This window comes from Anopheles darlingi, chromosome 3 (genome assembly GCF_943734745.1).
Source record: "Anopheles darlingi chromosome 3, idAnoDarlMG_H_01, whole genome shotgun sequence".
Taxonomy (NCBI): Eukaryota; Metazoa; Arthropoda; class Insecta; order Diptera; family Culicidae; genus Anopheles; species Anopheles darlingi.
This window is the reverse complement of record NC_064875.1, coordinates 66,090,968-66,108,467: the sequence shown is the minus strand read 5'-3', so window position 1 is coordinate 66,108,467 and position 17,500 is coordinate 66,090,968. Positions and strand designations below refer to the sequence as shown.

The window sequence follows — 17,500 nt, the reverse complement described above, 5'->3', positions numbered from 1 at the left end:
CAACCTTCCTCACCGAAGGCCGCCAGTGTGGCAATGTACAGTGCCATTGCCACACAGTAGACGGCCAAATCCCAGAGGAACGAAACGCCCCAGAAGGTTAGCGGTTCCACGCCGGCCACAAACTGGAGCAGCTTCGAGCCGGAGGCACGCTCCCGGACGTAGTACATGATGTAGAACGCACCGACGAACGCCATCGCGAAGCCGGTGTTGAAGGACAGCTGAAAGCCTAGATTGCTGCCGATCTGGGTACGCAGAAAGCGCACGTGGGTGCTGTAGGGGAGCGGTTTGTTCACGATCGTGATGCTACAGTTACGGCAGACCGTACGAGCGATCGCGTTATGTAGCAGACTCAACGAGAGCGGTGCCGTGTGGAAACCCTTATTGTTAAACCACACCGTGTGTACATTTGTCCAGGTGTTCAGTGTGCATCCGATCATGTAATCCTTGTTGACCTTGTAAACGCTTTGAGCGTACTGTCGGGAAGGAAGGAAGAGAGAGAGAGAGTCTTTAGATGCAAGCAGAGCCGAGTCTCGAGCCGGATCCTTCTAGGACACTCTTACCTTATCCAGTATAAACTCTCCAAAGTCTTGCTCCGTCACGATCAGCTCATGAGAGCCGGCCTGTGTGCGTGCCTTTGCCTCCCGGATCAACTCACCGTACGCTGTAGCGACCGCCGTGGATTGATCATTCGTTGAAAGGATCGTACTGGTATGGTCATAGCTCGCCAGGGTGATGTTCAACGGAGGTAGCATCGTTTGATTGGGCATGATCTGTACAATCCCTATCACCAGCAGGACGAATGCGGTCGGCAGCAGAACCTGTATCGTGGAGATCTTCCACGAGCGAATAAAGCTGAGATACTTCTTGATCACCATAGCCCAAATGCGGCTGCACCGAAGCCGATTGCCCGTCAATGGCTCGTACGTCTCGGTGATGGTGATCTGGGGAGCTGAGGGGACACCAACCTTCTGCTGTTGCTGTTCCGCTGCTTGCTGCTGCTTTGGTGCAGTCCCATTCTGCTCGCTGATACGCATATCGTCACTGCCTAGCCTCATAAACACTTCCTCCATCGTAGCGAGCGAAATACCGTAGCTCGAGATACCGCACCGATCGACGTTCTTCTCCAACTCCTGCAGTGCCACCTGGAAGCTGCCACGGTAATGTTCAGGTAACCGGTAGCTCAGCTCGGTACCAATATCCGATTCGATCACCACGTTCGGTACGAAGCGTCCGAGCAGTTTGGTTAGCACCGCCGGTTGACAATCCGGTCGTTTGACGCACACTAACCGATAACCGGCGCCGAAACGTTTCTTCAGGAAGAACGGTGTCCCGATGGCCCGCAGTTCACCGTCGCACATGACCGCAATCCGATCTCCGAGTACATCGGCTTCGTCCATGAAGTGTGTCGATAATACGATCGTACGATCGCGTTTCTCCCGTTGCAGCAGGTCCCACACGGTACGCCTCGCACCGGGATCCATGCCGGATGTCGGTTCATCGGCAAACACCACCCTTGAGCCACCACAAAGAGCAACGGCGAGTGATAACCGTCGCTTCATACCACCGGATAGTGTGTACGATGGTGCATCCCGTTTGAACTCGAGCTCGAGCGCACGCAAATACTTTCCGATTTCGGCCTCGATCTCCTCCTCGCCGGCGATACCCTTCAGCATGGAAAAGAAGCGTATGTGTTCCGCAACCGTAAGCTCATCGAACAGGACATTATGCTGCGGGCAGAAACCCAGCACACTCCGGAAGCTACGCTTCTGCACTCCTGCTCCTCTGCTTGCAATAGGATGACCCTCGATCGTAGCATAACCGTCCGTCGGTGGGAACATCCCGGTCAGCATGCCCATCGTTGTCGTTTTGCCTGCACCATTGTGACCGAGTAGGACCGTAATCTGATCACGGTAGAAGTTTACTGTCAGCCCCTGGACGGCTACACGGGGTGCCGGTTTCGCATCATACACCTTCCGCAGTCCGATCGTGGCAATTCCGATCGGTTTGTCCGTCGGTTCACTCTCCATGTTGGCCAGATATCGCTGGCTGGTATTTAGGCGTGCTCGCTCCGCCGTTTCATCCTCGCTCCTCGTAGTCGATTCGGTTGCCGTCCTCAAGCGGAACACTTCACCGGCCCAGAAATCTTTGGTGAACAGGAAGTTCCAGGGCCGTGGCACACCGAACTGACCGGGAGCGATCTGTTCGACGTACAGTGCGATGGCAAGGTAGAGCACGGCATCGAATACCAGCATACCGAAGACGTGCGCCATCGTGAGCGAATCATCGACGCTGACCGGCTGAAAGAGATTGCTCCACTGCAGTCCCATGGCCGTTCCTTCGTGTTTCATGATCATCGAACATCCGTATGCCATGGCCGTGTTGCTCCACAGGCTCATGACTAGTTTGGTGGCGAAGGACATGCTTTGGTACACGTTAAACGTTAGCTGGTACGGTGCGAGCGAATAGAACCACACGATACCGGCCATACCGGCTGCGATGTTAGCTATAAAAGAGAAGAACAAGATTTAGCAGAAAAGCTGGTTCATTTACACACTGGACCGTTGCGGACCTTTTGAGAAGAACGTGCTCAGCATGAAGCAGAACATGATTGTCGTAATGCCGAACACGACCAAAAACGCCCAGATTAGAAACGGGTCCGAGAACTCGAAGATGGCCACCGTCGTGTTGGTGGTGAGATTGCACGTCAGCAGCACCGTCACGAGGATGATGGAGAGTGACATCAGGAGAAAGGTGCGCACAAACCAGGCCGCCCAGTGTATCCAACCGCTCAGTCCCATCACCTTCATCGACTCCTTGAGCTGCCGTTCCTTCTCGAGTGCAATAAACTTAACCGTGTTGATGCAGGAATAGAAGAACGCTATCATAATGATGACCGGAAACAGCGACTCCAGACCGAACAGTAGCGGATCGTCGTAGAACGGTGGGTATGGAAAGCGCTAAAAATGGGAAAAATGCCGTTGATCAAAATCACGAACGCAGAAGTCAACTGACTTCGATGACGATCATACCCTGAGCAACACCGATGATCCAACGGTTCCCCCACGTAGCTCGTGCACGGCCCAACTGATGGCATTCTGGAGGGACGCGAACCCTTCGGCGTAGTAGTTGGCCGGATAGCCACCATCGCTTACATTGACCGCACGGCCACCGTACATTTGATACCGGGGGAAGATGGAGAACGTTTGCCAGCTGGCCCAGAAGCTAGCACCCGGTAGCATGGCCGTACGCATTTCGCTCGGGAATCGCAAGTTTACGGTCAGCTGTTCCGGTAGCTGGGTGATGTTCTGCCGGGGAGACAAAAAGGAAAAAGCATAGATGGTTAGTGAGTGGGAGATCGCATAATTCAAGCAACGTCCGTTTGCTCACACTATATTCATCGCCAAACTCCACGCCGGCCAGGAAGTTGTTTGCGATGAGATCCTTAAACATCCGGTCGGTATCATTGTAGCCCTGGTGTTGCACATCCGTTCCCAGCATTCTCGCGGCACGACCTATCACACGCTCGAACAACTCATTCTGGGGTGAATAGAGGATCTTCAGGTTGATCGGATTGTTGGTCAACATTACGCTGTTTCGTGGAGGACAAAATGTGAGGTCAGAGTGGAGGGTTACGATAGTTTTTTCCTCTCCCCATATGCTTACCGTATCGGTGCTAGGCTCAGCAAATTCAGCGGTTCGTGCACGGTCACCGAAGTGTGGTTTATCGGTGTGTTGAGCCCTCGCACCATAATCAACATCGAGCAGGCCACTACGGGGATTACGATTTCGAATAGTGTCTGCATGTAGTGGCGCTTCTGGATGATCCAGTTCTTCCACAGCAGCAGCACAAACTTGTCCCAATTTGACGATGCGGACATTTTGCCGGCCCGTGTTCCCGGTGACGAATGCCGCCGGTCTGCCGCTTGAGTATTTTTTTTTCCTGCCGCAAACGGTTACTACGTTTACTATACGGTGGCGCACCTGAGCACGATGCTGCTGCTAACTCGTTGCGTTTTCTCCCACCGTTTCCACCCAAGGCACACTGCGGTGAAGTAGTTTTGAACTCAGACGCAGCACGGCCACTTAGACGACGACCGCATATTGTTAGGACTGGTGGTGCTGCTGCTGTTGCGTTGACGCACGTATCCGCAATTTCACTCCTCACTTCGCGCCTAATTACAACCCAGCGTGCCTTTTTTAATGTCTTCTGCCCTTCGCGAAAGAACCGGTCTTGAGATCTGTTGGCGGATGGTGTGGCGGAACGGCGGCAAACAACAACGTGGTGGCAGCATGATCTGCAACGCGAACTCCACTGCTCGCTGCTGCTGCGCCCACCGTTGCTGCTTCCGTAACAGTTCCGCGATGTTTGGGGCTTGAGGATGAATCATTATTTCGTCAGGTTGCGAAGTTTCACTGTCAAAACCAGTGGCTGTTCTCCCGTGTTCTAAACAGAACCGTTGCGTGCGTGCGCGCGCGCACCCCCACCTCCTCTGCGGCATCGGTATCTGTTTATGCGTTCCCATGGATGGTTATACGTTGTTGATCTGCGGATTCCCTTGGATCTTTTCCCATTCCAGGTGCACGATGGAAAACACCGGGACGAGTTGGAGTGTCTTCTTCATCTGGCAACATCCTATATCTCCGCAAGCATATGTTTTACCTGCCTTTTCGCTGTTTTATCTGGCACAAGCTTCGACATCTTCAGCGGTTTTCTAGTCTGTTTCATCGCCGGACTTTATGCACATCACAGTTATGCCTTCGTTGAAGAACGGAATTCAGGTAACAAAAGAAGGAAGCCGTCTTATTACCACCAAAGAGGAACAAAGCAGGATCATCACACAAGAAAGTTCGCAGGTACATCCATAGCGTCATCCTCACTGGTTAATGGCTGGATCCAGAAGCTTATCTTATCTCGCAATCGGAACACACAACGCACTTCTGAAATGATTGGCGATCGAAACCTTTCTACTGCTTTAAACTGACCAGTAAATTGTAAATTAACGGTCATAATTAGTTATTTAAATCCAAGAAATGCTTACTTGTTTCATGCTTTGGTTTACAAATCAACGTCGTCCTCCTGGTCATTGCCAATAACAGGAAATTAAAGTACCGCGGCGCGATATGATAATGTAACTCGCTCACTTCCATACCACACGCGATTGGACAGCTGTTAGCGCTGCGGCTAGTTGATCTTGCATCCTGGAGGCCGGCCAAACGTGGCAACAAGGGACCAAAACGGCACAATCAGGCATTTTGTTTTCTTCCTTGCTTTATCCCGCTGCCGCTCGTGCCTCATTCGACCCTTTGCAAGGAGAGGGGTATCAGCAGTACTTGTGGCCGTCTTTGAACGATTGGTTCAGGCGTTCTGTTGTGTTCTGGATCGTCAGAAGTTGTAGTCAGTCAGCAGTTTGTGGTGCCGATGGTGGTGTAGTTGCGGCCTATTTAAATTGAATTAGCGTAAATACGATGGCATCGAAAGTGCCCGCGATTGGTTGGCTGTTGGCGGTGGCGGTGCTTTCGGCGTATGCGAGCGTAACGATCGAGGCAAAACGTTCGTTTATCAATCCGTATCCACGGTTTAAGAAAACGGCCTTCTACCCACGGGCCGCTGATGATGTTGGGGAGCCCCTTTTCCTGACGCCCTTCATCGCGAACAAATCGATCGAAGCAGGAAGGAACGCTGCCCGGGTTAACCATTCGGCCATTCCGTCCGACATCGAGAGCTACTCGGGTTACCTCACGGTTGATGAGGCCACCAACTCGAACCTGTTCTTCTGGTACTTTCCGGCCAAATTGGACAGCGTTGGCGCAGCAGGTGGAGAAGCACCCGTGGTGCTTTGGCTGCAGGGTGGACCTGGTGCCTCGTCGTTGTACGGATTGTTCACGGAAAATGGCCCATTCTCGGTGAACAGCAAGCTGAAAATCGTTCCGCGCAAGTACAGCTGGCACCTGAACCATCATCTCATCTACATCGATAACCCTGTCGGTACAGGGTTCAGCTTTACCGATAAGGACGAGGGATACGCCCGGAACGAGACACAAGTCGGTGCAAACCTGCACAATGCGTTGCAGCAGTTTTTCACCCTTTTTCCGGATCTGCAAACGCGTCCGTTCTTCGTGACGGGCGAATCGTACGGTGGGAAGTATGTGCCGGCCGTTGCCCATACGATCCATCGAAAGAATGATAACGCAAAGGTAAAGATCAACCTGGCCGGTATCGCGATCGGTAATGGGCTGTGCGATCCGTTCCACCAGCTGGTCTACGGTGATTATCTGTATCAGCTCGGGTTGATCGATGGAAACACGCGCAATCTGTTCCACCAGTACGAGGCGAAGGGGAAAGAGTGCATCACCAAGAAGGACTTTGATTGTGCGTTTAATCAGTTCGATGCCCTGATCAATGGGGATCAGTATCCGGCCGGTTCGCTGTTCAAGAACGCATCCGGTTTCAATACGTACTTTAACTATCTTGAGACGGAACCGGATCCGAAGGATGAGTATATGGGCAAGTTTTTGCAGCTGCCCGCTACCCGTAAGGCCATTCACGTGGGCAACAACTCGTTCCACGATCTGGAGGGTGAGAACAAGGTGGAGGAACATCTGAAGCAGGACGTGATGCAGTCGGTGGTACCGTATCTAGAGGAACTGCTGACTGCCTGTCGCGTGGTTATCTACAACGGCCAGCTCGATATCATCGTGGCTTATCCACTGACGATGAACTATGTAACGAAGTTGAACTTCCCGGCACGTGATGATTATCTGAAAGCCACACGACACATCTGGCGTGTGGACGGCGAAATCGCAGGTTATGCCAAGGAAGCGGGCAACCTGGTTGAGGTGTTGGTACGCAATGCCGGACACATGGTACCAAAGGATCAGCCAAAGTGGGCACTCGATTTGCTGATGCGGCTGACGCATGGTAAGCGTTTCGCTTAGATCGCGCAATCGGAAAAGGATCGTTTCTACGGGCGATGCCAATAATGAGAACAAAAATAAACGAAATTATGAAAAATAGGAAACCCGGTTCAACCGCTGTTTAGCTTTATTTTAATCGCTCTTGGTCAATTGGCGTGTGTCACGATGGCTCTTATCTGTTCATTTTAGGGCCCTCGCCTCCTCGAATAACTGCTACGCAATAGGCATTTTCATGGCGTGAAATCGGGTCCATCGACGATTGTGCCGTGGCAATATCACCATAAGAGTGGAACCAAGTCATTTGCCAGCTCATGGTTCACAACTATAGCGCAGGTTATGGAGGGCTGCAGTGCTACAACCCATTCCGTTGATAAAAGCAATGCCACTGGCTACAGAGATACACAGTAGACTGATCATAAAAAACCACTACAAAGCCTACTCCATCATTCATAGAGTGGTAAAGGAATGTTTTCATCCAGCTCACTGCTACACCAAACAGGAGCGCGAGGACATCATTTCTTTGGCATAATGACGAACCACTGGTAAAACAGTTCACGCTGCTACAGTTCCTTGGCAACCGCTGCTCCGGTATGAGCTTGGTCCATCGATTTCGAGATGCCTTGGTCAAGACAGAGGCAGACGCTTACACAAAACCTCGGCACAGTGCGATCGTATGATCCACACCGCAGGTAATCTTCAGGACGCTAGCATTGATAGCTACTTTGAAGGGGAAATATTGATCATTTTTGTGCCCCAACCCGAGACACGCGTACCGATTATGGCCCCACATGTACAGATCATGCTGATCGTTGATCGCGGCCGAATGTGTAACCCCGCAGGCAATCGCTACGACGCGCGTGTTCGGTGCGAACTCGTTGCGTCCGAATAATGTCGGGGGAATCAGTGTCGGTGCCGGCTGATGTTGTACATTCGGGCCAAAGCCAAGTATTCCGTAGCCCCACGCAAACACATCCCCATTTTCTGGAAACAAAAACGGAAGAAAAATTAACGGAAACAATTCGACGACGGTAACTTAGTTGGAATAGCTCTTACCATTCAGTGCAAGACAGTACGATCCAGCCGCGGCAATATCGATCAACTTTCCGCAATGCTTCGAGAACGTTAACCGCCGAGGTGTGTTAATCTGAGGATTGTCGGCTGCCACCTCCCCAAGCTGTCCGTACTCGGAGTTTCCCCAACCGAACAGTTCTCCCTTGTCTGTGCGATGAGGATCGAAGATGGATTTAATGTTGATCGTCTGTAGAAACTGCACAGCAGACGAAGGACTTACCGTTTATCGCTAGCACCGTGTCACAAGTGCTGGCCACTTTTACGATTCTTTCATTCTTGATGTCACCCTCAACAGGACCAACCGTATCGATTAGACCGTATCGGCCTTGCCCAGTCTGGCCATCGTCACTCCATCCACACGAGAACACACGGCCACCTTCGGTTACTAGCAAACTGTGATCCTGACCACACGCGATCGCTTTTATCGGATCGTCGATTTTTTGGGACAGTGCGATAACGTTGACTATAGGGTTCCCGAAGTAGTCCTCATCCGCTATGATACGTCGACCACACTGGCCGTAAGCGTTATTTCCGAGTGCCAGCACTGTCCCCGAATCTGTAAGTGCCAATAGATGCGCTCGACCTGCGGCAACCTGCGCTATCCGGGATGATGTCGCTCCTGAAACTGACGATAAATCCACTGGCGCCGGATAGATGAGTAGTTCCAGTGGTTTCTTGTGCGGTCCCGGTGCTTTCTGAAGTCCTAGCTGTCCATCGGTATTGATGCCCGTTCCCCAGAGCGGGCAGTCGGTTGATTCCGGTCGCTTGCTACGGCTGGAATCTACGGTGAATACCGTAAATCCATATCCCGAGGCGATATCCGTCACGGAGTGACCTTCGGAGAAACTAAGCCTGCTAGGATGCTGCACATAGTCGGTGTAGACTTGGGCCTGCTTCTTCACCGAGGTTTGCATTCCGAGAGCGCCTGTTGCGGCCAATCCCCATACGTACACGCGTGTGTCATCGGGCTTTGCGATGGGATAACGGTCCACGGGGATGCGTGAAACATCTTGCCGGAGCACTCGGTTCCGTCGTGCGGAGGATGCATACGTACTTAGGCTCACTGTTCGACGCCATGCGGCATTCGCAAACATGATTTACTGGTCACTCGATTAAATCGATTTTTGCACCAAAACTCGGAAAGGAACTTTAAAAACTGGGACCGGGATGCGCGAGGAGAGCGTTAAATAACACCGGTGACACGTGCGTCTGACAGCAGAATTATCGGAGGAAAACATAAACAAGCGGATCGACGGGATTACGGAACAGTTTAAATAATAATTAATTGTAAAAGGGGAATAGGTTAAAGTATTCCACGAAAGATGGCTCTTCGTCAGGTAACACCTTGTCCGTTGGAGTAGTTCGTGCGTTTTCTCTGACCCATCATGGGTTTCCTTTTCTTCCTCCAGGCGCTGGTGCGAGCGGTGGTTGCCAGGAGCCAGAATCGCGCATACAGCAGCAGGATCTCGTCCACTTTGTACAGCAACCGATTGTATGAACCGGATTACTTAGATGTGGGTATTCCCGCGTGTAAGGAAAACATAGTTTGCACAGGAGTACATTTTGCATTTCCTTCTTTTTTAGTCAATGAAACCCAAATACCCGCTGTACGAAACGCTCAACTTTACCATCAAAGGTTACGACTTTCCCGTGCTCGAGAGCTACCAGAAATTAATTTATAACGTGGCGGACTCGATGGACCTGGACATAGTAGATGCTTACGCCCATCCACCGCAAAAGCTGACCGTACAAAAGTTCAAACCCAGCTCGAGCGTCATCGATAGCGAGTATAAGCTGACGGTGTACGAGCGGACAGTGCAGATTGATAACGTGCTGGCACCGCTGTATCCGGTACTCCTGCGCACGCTGCAGGCCGGACTCCCGGAGGGTGTCACGTTAAACGTGACGGAACATACGTCGGAACAGGAAGAATCCCGTTATGTGCCCGATCGGGATTTGAAGGAGTTAAAGCAGCAGCTAGATGAAATGGGAGGTCCAACCAAATCTAAAAAATAAAAAAGAAACCCCGGGAAGGCTCAGGATTAGCCGGTCAGTAGTTTTAAAAAACTTGCGACTTCTTGGATTGTGTACTAAAGCTGTACTAAACGCCGTGCTCGAGAAACGTCTTGTCACCGGGGCAGTGTGAATCATAAACAAATTCGCCCCTATGGCTGAGGAACAAAGATTTGTCCAGCTGTGCACGAAATTCCTGTTTCTGAACGGTGGAACGCAGCAACCATCGTCTCAAGGCTACCGGAACGAAATCAACACGCTACTGAACGAACTGAATGGGCTGAATTACGGTGCGATCCGAATCTGTGATGTACGGGCGGTCGTTCGGTTGCTGGAATCGCTCGTCAATATTCCACCGGCGGAGGACTCGCTGGTGGTGAAGGCTTGCTTTCTCCTCAAAACACTCGTCCAGCGCCAGCGGATAGTGCTACCGGAATCGTTGGCGCACAGTTTAATCAGTTGGTTACGAAAATGTCTCGAGCAATGCTTCTATCAGGTGGCTTACGAAGTGCTCGGCACGATGCAGATCATCCTGCGACAGGCCGGCAATGTTTCTCAGGTAATTGTGGCCTCCAATAGCTCTGTCGGAACATGTGGTTAAAAAATGCCTTTTCGTTTTCAGTTTTATGATTTTCTCATTTCGAGCAACGGCGTACTGGTGAATGTACTCATTGATCCGGATTACCGGCGTTCCGGATCGAAGCAACCATCGCAGCAGGAACAGCAACAGGTGGATCAGTGCAGTCGAAGTGAGCTGTACCTAGCGGCGATGCTCTGTCTCGAGAGTGTGCTGAGACGTATCGAGACACCGTGCGATGAATCCACTAAGCCTTATCTGTCCGTAGTAGGCGACGCAGTGTTGAATTTGATGTTTACTGCAAATGCTGAGGCCTTCACGGAGCAGGCGTTCTATCGGCTAACAAAGTCGGCCTTTGCCTGTCTGAGCATAATTGTGACGCTCGATGAGCTCGGTGAATGGAAGATCGCTCAGCTGGGCCGTCTGATAGGAGTTGCAAAAGCGTACATGATGTACGGCATACCTGGCGTGAACAAGCACACTCCCCAGCGCATACATGTCTCCCAACAGGGCATTCCGGAGCCACAGCAGATGCCAATCAGCAAAGGAGGCAAGATTGCGAAAACCCGGAAGACACGTACGCACCCTAAATGTAAGAAAGGCGGCTCCAGTTCAGCGGCTGCTGCGGGAACACGGGACAAACAACAGCCGCCGGTTGATGGTGGCTCTGGTAACCGGCAACCATACTCCGAAGCGAGTATTGTTCTTGAATGTAAGCATAGCTTGTAATATCTCGGTACACGCGCATAGAATGAGATTCTCATTTGTCTCTATTATCACTCTCTTAGGGTCATCACAGGAGCGACCATCGGATGGCTCGGTGTATCTAACGAGTGATTCGGAACAATCGGAAAGCGAGAACAGCTCGAATCCGCGCAGTCACACATTGGAACTGCACAGAAATGCTCGCATCCGTCATGGTGCCCTGCTACTAATCGGGACGCTAGCGCAGCATATCGAAAAGCGTATCATGTTCGGGTACTGGCATGCACTCTTTCCGGATCAGAATCGTACCGCGGCCACCGTAACGCTACTGAACGGTGCGCTACGTGACCCGGCACCAAACTGTCGCGTAGCGGCCATTCAAGCAACCGCCTTCCTGTTATACCGATCGAAGCCATTCCTGGTGCAGGCTGAAAGTAGTAAAAAGCCACTGATGTCTTTCACGCCCTTCTCGGTGACACTGGGTAACATGGTGATCGAGTTGTACGCGATGCTGACGCAAGCATTGGCCCAGGAAGCCAACGTTACCGTTCTAATCCAGCTGCTCAAGTGCTTGACGGTACTGGTGCAAGCTACTCCCTTTCATCGGTTACGGTCCGGTCTAGCGAGGGAAGTCGTGACGGTCGTTCAGCAGCTGGTACTGCAACGTGATCCTAACATTCGCGTGTCAGCTCTGATGGTGATGGGTTTTGTTTTCTCGGTGTCCGATATGACGGAAGAAATTGCTGAACTGCTTGGTATCGAGCGAGTTGAAGCTATCCCTTGTGGTAATGAAGCTCGTAGTAAACCAATCATTAAGGCGTAAGTTTGCCCCTCGCCTTTATCGCACATCACAGCTCTAGCATAGCCATTGTGTTGATCTCTTCGTTTACACTCTAACATTCCGCAGCCTTCACCTACAGCAAGTGGACCCGGAAGAAGCAGAAGAAGAGGAAGCGTATGATTCGGAGAGCGAAGATAAACCGATGACCACAGACAAGATACCCAAGGAGGAACCTCAGCAACCAACTGGAGGTTCCGTTTCATGGTTGCTACCGGTTGTGTTGGAAAGTCTCGGCGTTGGAGCGCCACAGTCACCGATTATGGCCGTACGAATGGAGTGTTTACAAGTGCTCTGTGCTATGAGCAGCCACTACTCGTTGCTACGCAACCAGCTTAAACCGGTGGCACAAGCCCTCCGCAATGCGTTCGTCGATCCAGTGATCGAGGTGAAGATCGTCGCTGCGCGGGTAGTGGATTTGCTCGGCCATGCTGTTAACACTTCGCTTCTTTCAATGGGTACGTCTGAAATGGTGGTCCTTTTAGTATGATTGCGCCTCTCAGTGTATTTTCATTCTTTTCTTTTTTCTTTTTTTAGATACGGTTGATCCGGAGGAGTTAGCGAAAGCGATTCACTTCTGGGACACCATAACTCCGCTGCTGATGGACGAAATACAGGATGTGTACCTGTTCTCCACGATGCGTTCGATATGCTGTGACGCGTTGGGAAACATTGGAGTGCACGTTTTCGAAAAGCTACCGGTAAAGCTTGCTTTCGCCGCTGTGCTGCAAGGTCTAAAACAGATATTGACTCACTTACGAATTCACAATTTTCAGCGCGATCGACAGCTCGCACTGATATCCGTGCTGACCGGATGCACTTTCGACGATGACAGTATCGTAGCGGCTGCTGCCGCTCGATCACTCTCCGTGTACATACTGTTCCCTTCGTTGCGAGATGATGCGTGCTTCGTGGAAAACACGATCGAAGCGATCCTACGGGTGTTGCGTGATCCGAGTCAGAATGCACGCATCAAAACATCCTGGTCACTCGGTAACGTCACGGATGCGCTCATACTGAATCAGCAGCATCACCTGCGTATGCTAACCAGTGGAGGTAGTGAGGAGCAACGCGACCCAGATTTAGAGTACCATACGGTGATCGGTGATGCGTTGCTACAGAAAATCCTCGAAGCAGCCCTCGCTTCGGCCCGTGACAACGACAAGGTGCGTAGCAACGCGGTCCGTACGATTGGTAACGTACTTCGCCTGTTGCGACCGCACCATTTTGAGCCAACAGGATGCTGGACCGTATTAGCACAGACTGCGATCGATCAGCTCGTCCAGAACGTTACCGCTGGCGGTTCCGTCAATGTGAAGGTGAAATGGAATGCGTGCTATGCGCTCGGTAATATGCAGCGGAATGAAACCTTTTTCACGGGAGTTGCGGCCTCGCCGACAGCATGGCAAAAGCTTGTTTTTCCGGCACTCTGCGAGGTGGTGGTTAATTCACCCAATTTCAAGGTTCGCATCAATGCCGCCCAAGCACTGGCGGTTGCGGAGCGACGATCGCACTACGGTAGCACGTTCTTCTACACCATCTGGACCGCGTTGCTGCAGGCAATGGAGCAATCGGACAATCTGCAGGATTACAACGAGTACAAACGGCGTGATACGCTACAGGAGCAGTTGTGCCTCTCGTTGGCGCACTGCTTAAGGCTGGCCACTCGTGAAGATGTTGGTCCGATGGCGGCCGTTCTACTTCCGCTGTATGACGTGGTACGTCAGAATTGGGTGCGCGTGATCAACCGCATACTACCGGTGAAGGGTGACGTGCTGCTCGAGTCTTACCTGTTGCTGCTTGATCAACGGAAACGCCAAACAACGGGTGCAGGAGACTTACACCCTCCGGACTCATCCTGGAAGCTGCTGATACGGTGCTTCGACTGTGGTGGTGATCAACAGGCTGACCTCAAGGAAGATTGATCAATAAAAATGCCTTAAGCGTGTTAGCTCGTTAACTCGATTCGCTTTTTATAGTAATCTATTTATTTAATATTTATGGTGAGATGTGAAGTTTTGTAAAATAGTAATAAAAATAAAAATATCCTGTCTCTCTGTCTCTCTCCTTCTTCTGCTTTCATTCAGTGGCCGTACTTGCTTGCTGCACCGGTGGTTGCGGCTGATCTTCGAACGCGCTCATCAGCTTGGTACAGGTTTGGTGCAGTAGCGTTTCACCGTCCATCGCTTCACGCATACCCCGGCACAGCTCTTCGATTGCCGGCTTTCCAAATCCTGCGGCCATGACCGCACTACGAATGATGTCTCGTTCTATCGGAGTCACAAGAAAGTAGATGGCTTCAAGCAGTTCAGCTGACGCCGTCTCGATATCGAACTCTCCTCCATCATCCTCCATCATATCCGATGATTCAGGGAGCGAGGAGTGATTGTCTTTACTGTGCGCACTGCCATTTGAAGTGGTTGGTACCATCGCAGCCGTTGTCGTAGTCGTGGTCGGCGCCGTTGTCGTCGTCGTTAGCATTCCATAGATTCGTATCATACTGGTGAAGGAATCAGCGTGGAAGTGATACATGATGCCACTGTAGATGTTGTTGACACACACCAGAATGCTGACGTGATTTTTGTTCAACGGGAAGAGCATACTTTCGCTGCAAAGCGCCACCAGCACCCGATAGACGCTCTGTACCAGCTCCTCCACGTGCGGTTCATACAGTTCGTTCGCATGCACTACGAAGTGCTCGTGCACCTCCATGAAGCGGCGCATCGTTTTCAAATCCGTCGCCGTTAGCGTGTCCTCTTCGAACCCACCACCACCACCACCACTCCCACTACCGCTGGCTGCTTGCGAGCTGTTGCTGCTGATCGGTGGATAGAGTTGACGGAAGGCTTCGAACAGACCGTCCAGCAGGCAGCTCTTACCGAACAAACGATAGAACTCCTTCAGCTGTGCATAGTCTACCTCGGCCTCGGTGAACCGGTTAATGATGGCGCAAACCGTCTCGACCGTATGCTCAAGCAACGCCCGGTTAGTACTGGTAGCTAGAATTAGGGATAGCTTCTCGGTCAAGTTGTCGGCTCGCTTCATCACCGCAAACCAGCTGTACCGCTCATCGTCCGAACGATCGAACAGCGTCGTCAGCGTACGCATCAACTGCACTAACATCGGAGCATCATCGATCGATAGGAAATCACACAGGGCCAACAGGATCTCGCTCTGCGTGTGCAGCAGCTCGTGCATCTCTTCCACGCAGCACATATTGCCAACGATACCGATTAAGATCTCCATCAGCCGGTAATCCTTCGAACGGCCAGCAAGAGCCAGAAACAGTTCCACAGCTTCCTGTTGCAACAGAAACCGCACCACGTCTGGCTCGATCGTCATGTCCCAGAGATTGCACAGATCACGCTCGAATTCTTCATCATCCTCCAGTAGCTGTTGATCGGTAAACTGCGAGAGCTTCAGGATGGTGGACAGCACAAATCGCTCGGAGTACATCGTTTCGCCGATACGGTCCCCCTTGAGGGTTTGCAGCTGCTCCTGTAGCTTCGTCTCATCCTCGTCATCATCCTCTTCGTCGTCATCGTCATCGGCATCATTCTCCGTGGTCCTCATAGCACTTGATTCGCCTACTGCGCTGCTTTCCGATGGGCTATCCTTGCGATCGGCGGCCGGTAGTTCCTGGTGGTCTGTGGTTACACTCTCCTTGGTCTCGGTAATAGCCGCTTGTTCCATTTCACTGTTTCGTCCTTTTAGCTGCACGACGCCAATCCGCTTCCCTGCAGGACGTAAACAAACACCGGCACAGCAGTGTTGCCAGCACAGCAAAGGAACAAGCTGGATGACAAAATAGCGCTAAGCGACCGAATCGAAGTTGTCAGCGTCGTCCATCGAAAGTAAATAAACAATTAGCCGTGGCCAAACGGGGCGAAAATTTGCGCGCAAATTTGCACATTAATGCCAAAATGTTTTCGCATCGTGTGGCAGGGGTAAAACCCCGAAAATTTATGCCGAAATGTCAAACGTATTGTTTTCATCTGTGTTTTGGCCGCTGAAGTTGATTTCCGAATAAATTTTGCAGTTTTTAACGATATTGTTACTGTTGCTGTTATATTTATATTAAAAATGCAAAAACAATACGAAAAGAACCTACATTTTCGTAAATAAAGCGTTCGATAGCATCAAGGGTTCAGCGAAAAAGTCCGCGGACGTATAAAAGTTTGACAGCGTGTAAGGGTTAAGCGAAACCGTTTTGGCATTAATTTTTTCGTTTGCGCTAGAGTTTTCGCCCCGTGTGGCCACGGCTATTGGTTCCTCCACGCAACAAAAAACCATTTTCCGGCCAGTGTAGATGGAAAATGGAGTTTTCCATCACGAAAGACTCGTGTCGCGTGTGCTTGCGTAAAACGGTGAATGGGAAGCTACTTTCGAGTGCGTTATCCACGACGATGGCCAAGAACCGCACCCTCGACGAGCTCCTCCGCGCGTGTACGGGCTTTGAGCCCCCGGCACCGGTACCGCGGGTCAGTGGATTCTATCCGCTCAGGATTTGCGCGGACTGTGAGCAGCTTCTGCTAGCTGCTTACGAGTTTCGCATTAAAAGCATAAAATCGGAAAAGGTGCTGCAGAACATTTTATCGTTCTTCGATGATGACAATGTGGATGTGGATGACCAGGATCTGCGGTACAAACGGCCTGATCCTGTTGAGATTGAACCAGAATCGGTTGAGAACAGCATCAAAGAGCTCGCAGAGGACATGGTTGGGATAGTTGATCGTGAAGAAGATGTGCGGCAGGATGCATCAAGACCGGACGTGGCTTTTAAAGCGCAATTGGATGATAGTGTATCTACTACGATTGATACCGCCAACACAGACACGAGACAGGTCCCCGATGCAGGCGAACGGAATGGAGATGGTGAGGAAGGTTTTAATAATATTACGGACTATTACATGTGTGAGCAGGATACGGAAAATTTACAAGAATATGCTAATGATAATGAGGAGGAGGACATAGAGCAGGAGAATACACACAAGGATGCATCGTCTGAGGGAGAGGCTACCGAGGAGGAGAATGCAGAGAGCGAGTATAGTGAAACGCCCAACGACATTGACCCTCAGGAGGCCAAAGTGTACAAATTGAACCCGTTCGTATGCGAACGTTGTGGGGCTCGATTTACGCTGTCGGAGAATTTGACCAAACACAAGCGCATCCACGACGATGATCGACGGTACGAGTGCGAACATTGTGGGGAACGATTCCTGCACTGGACCGGTCGGCGGTATCATATCGCACGGGTGCACACCAACGAGAAGCGGTACACGTGCGAGCATTGTGGGAAACGGTTTCGCCAATCGTCGCACTACACCATTCACGCACGGGGTCACACCGGCCATCTACCGTACGTGTGCAATCAATGCAAA

The 17,500-nt window shown here is 51.3% G+C and overlaps 7 protein-coding genes across 9 annotated transcripts in view; 4 read left to right on the top strand and 3 right to left on the bottom strand.

Annotated features, from left to right (window-relative positions):
* LOC125955257 (phospholipid-transporting ATPase ABCA3-like) overlaps positions 1 to 5,102 on the bottom strand; it is a 6,960-nt gene extending 1,858 nt beyond the window's left edge. The window contains exons 1-7 of one of the 2 annotated variants that reach the window (XM_049686314.1): positions 5,040 to 5,102; positions 3,664 to 4,938; positions 3,388 to 3,589; positions 3,030 to 3,305; positions 2,570 to 2,957; positions 561 to 2,503; positions 1 to 473 (exon numbers count right to left, since the gene is read on the bottom strand). The exon at positions 1 to 473 is cut by the window's left edge and continues 377 nt beyond it. In XM_049686314.1, the coding sequence (XP_049542271.1) occupies positions 1 to 473; positions 561 to 2,503; positions 2,570 to 2,957; positions 3,030 to 3,305; positions 3,388 to 3,589; positions 3,664 to 3,878 (3,497 nt within the window). In that variant the 5' untranslated portion in view covers positions 3,879 to 4,938; positions 5,040 to 5,102. Of the gene's footprint in view, positions 474 to 560; positions 2,504 to 2,569; positions 2,958 to 3,029; positions 3,306 to 3,387; positions 3,590 to 3,663; positions 4,993 to 5,039 lie in introns of those variants that run through there. The other variant, XM_049686313.1, reaches the window with a different exon arrangement.
* LOC125955324 (uncharacterized) overlaps positions 1 to 10,037 on the top strand; it is a 22,463-nt gene extending 12,426 nt beyond the window's left edge. The window contains exons 2-4 of one of the 2 annotated variants that reach the window (XM_049686443.1): positions 9,232 to 9,323; positions 9,396 to 9,500; positions 9,571 to 10,037. In XM_049686443.1, coding sequence (XP_049542400.1) covers positions 9,309 to 9,323; positions 9,396 to 9,500; positions 9,571 to 10,002 — 552 coding nt within the window. In that variant the 5' untranslated portion in view covers positions 9,232 to 9,308 and the 3' untranslated portion in view covers positions 10,003 to 10,037. Of the gene's footprint in view, positions 1 to 9,215; positions 9,324 to 9,395; positions 9,501 to 9,570 lie in introns of those variants that run through there. The other variant, XM_049686442.1, reaches the window with a different exon arrangement.
* On the top strand, positions 5,218 to 7,023 carry LOC125955295 (venom serine carboxypeptidase). Its single transcript, XM_049686395.1, has one exon. The coding sequence runs from the start codon at positions 5,467 to 5,469 to the stop codon at positions 6,934 to 6,936; it is 1,470 nt and encodes a 489-aa protein (XP_049542352.1). The 5' UTR covers positions 5,218 to 5,466; the 3' UTR covers positions 6,937 to 7,023.
* Positions 7,152 to 9,191, bottom strand: LOC125955296 (RCC1-like G exchanging factor-like protein). The gene is made up of 3 exons (XM_049686396.1): positions 8,207 to 9,191; positions 7,969 to 8,133; positions 7,152 to 7,896 (listed from the first exon to the last, which is right to left on the bottom strand). Exons 1-3 carry the CDS (start codon positions 9,078 to 9,080, stop codon positions 7,559 to 7,561), a joined length of 1,377 nt encoding a protein of 458 aa, XP_049542353.1. The 5' UTR covers positions 9,081 to 9,191; the 3' UTR covers positions 7,152 to 7,558.
* Positions 10,038 to 10,153: 116 nt separating the features above from the next.
* On the top strand, positions 10,154 to 14,075 carry LOC125955267 (HEAT repeat-containing protein 6). The gene is made up of 6 exons (XM_049686340.1): positions 10,154 to 10,558; positions 10,622 to 11,288; positions 11,365 to 12,100; positions 12,189 to 12,577; positions 12,657 to 12,820; positions 12,896 to 14,075. The coding sequence occupies exons 1-6, from the start codon at positions 10,154 to 10,156 to the stop codon at positions 14,042 to 14,044; spliced, it is 3,510 nt and encodes a 1,169-aa protein (XP_049542297.1). The 3' UTR covers positions 14,045 to 14,075.
* A 9-nt stretch (positions 14,076 to 14,084) lies between these two features.
* On the bottom strand, positions 14,085 to 15,845 carry LOC125955288 (uncharacterized). The gene has a single exon (XM_049686384.1). The coding sequence runs from the start codon at positions 15,810 to 15,812 to the stop codon at positions 14,199 to 14,201; it is 1,614 nt and encodes a 537-aa protein (XP_049542341.1). The 5' UTR covers positions 15,813 to 15,845; the 3' UTR covers positions 14,085 to 14,198.
* A 680-nt stretch (positions 15,846 to 16,525) lies between these two features.
* Positions 16,526 to 17,500, top strand: part of LOC125955718 (zinc finger protein 287-like) — a 1,308-nt gene continuing 333 nt past the window's right edge. The window contains exon 1 of the mRNA XM_049686861.1: positions 16,526 to 17,500. This exon is cut by the window's right edge and continues 333 nt beyond it. Coding sequence (XP_049542818.1) covers positions 16,526 to 17,500 — 975 coding nt within the window.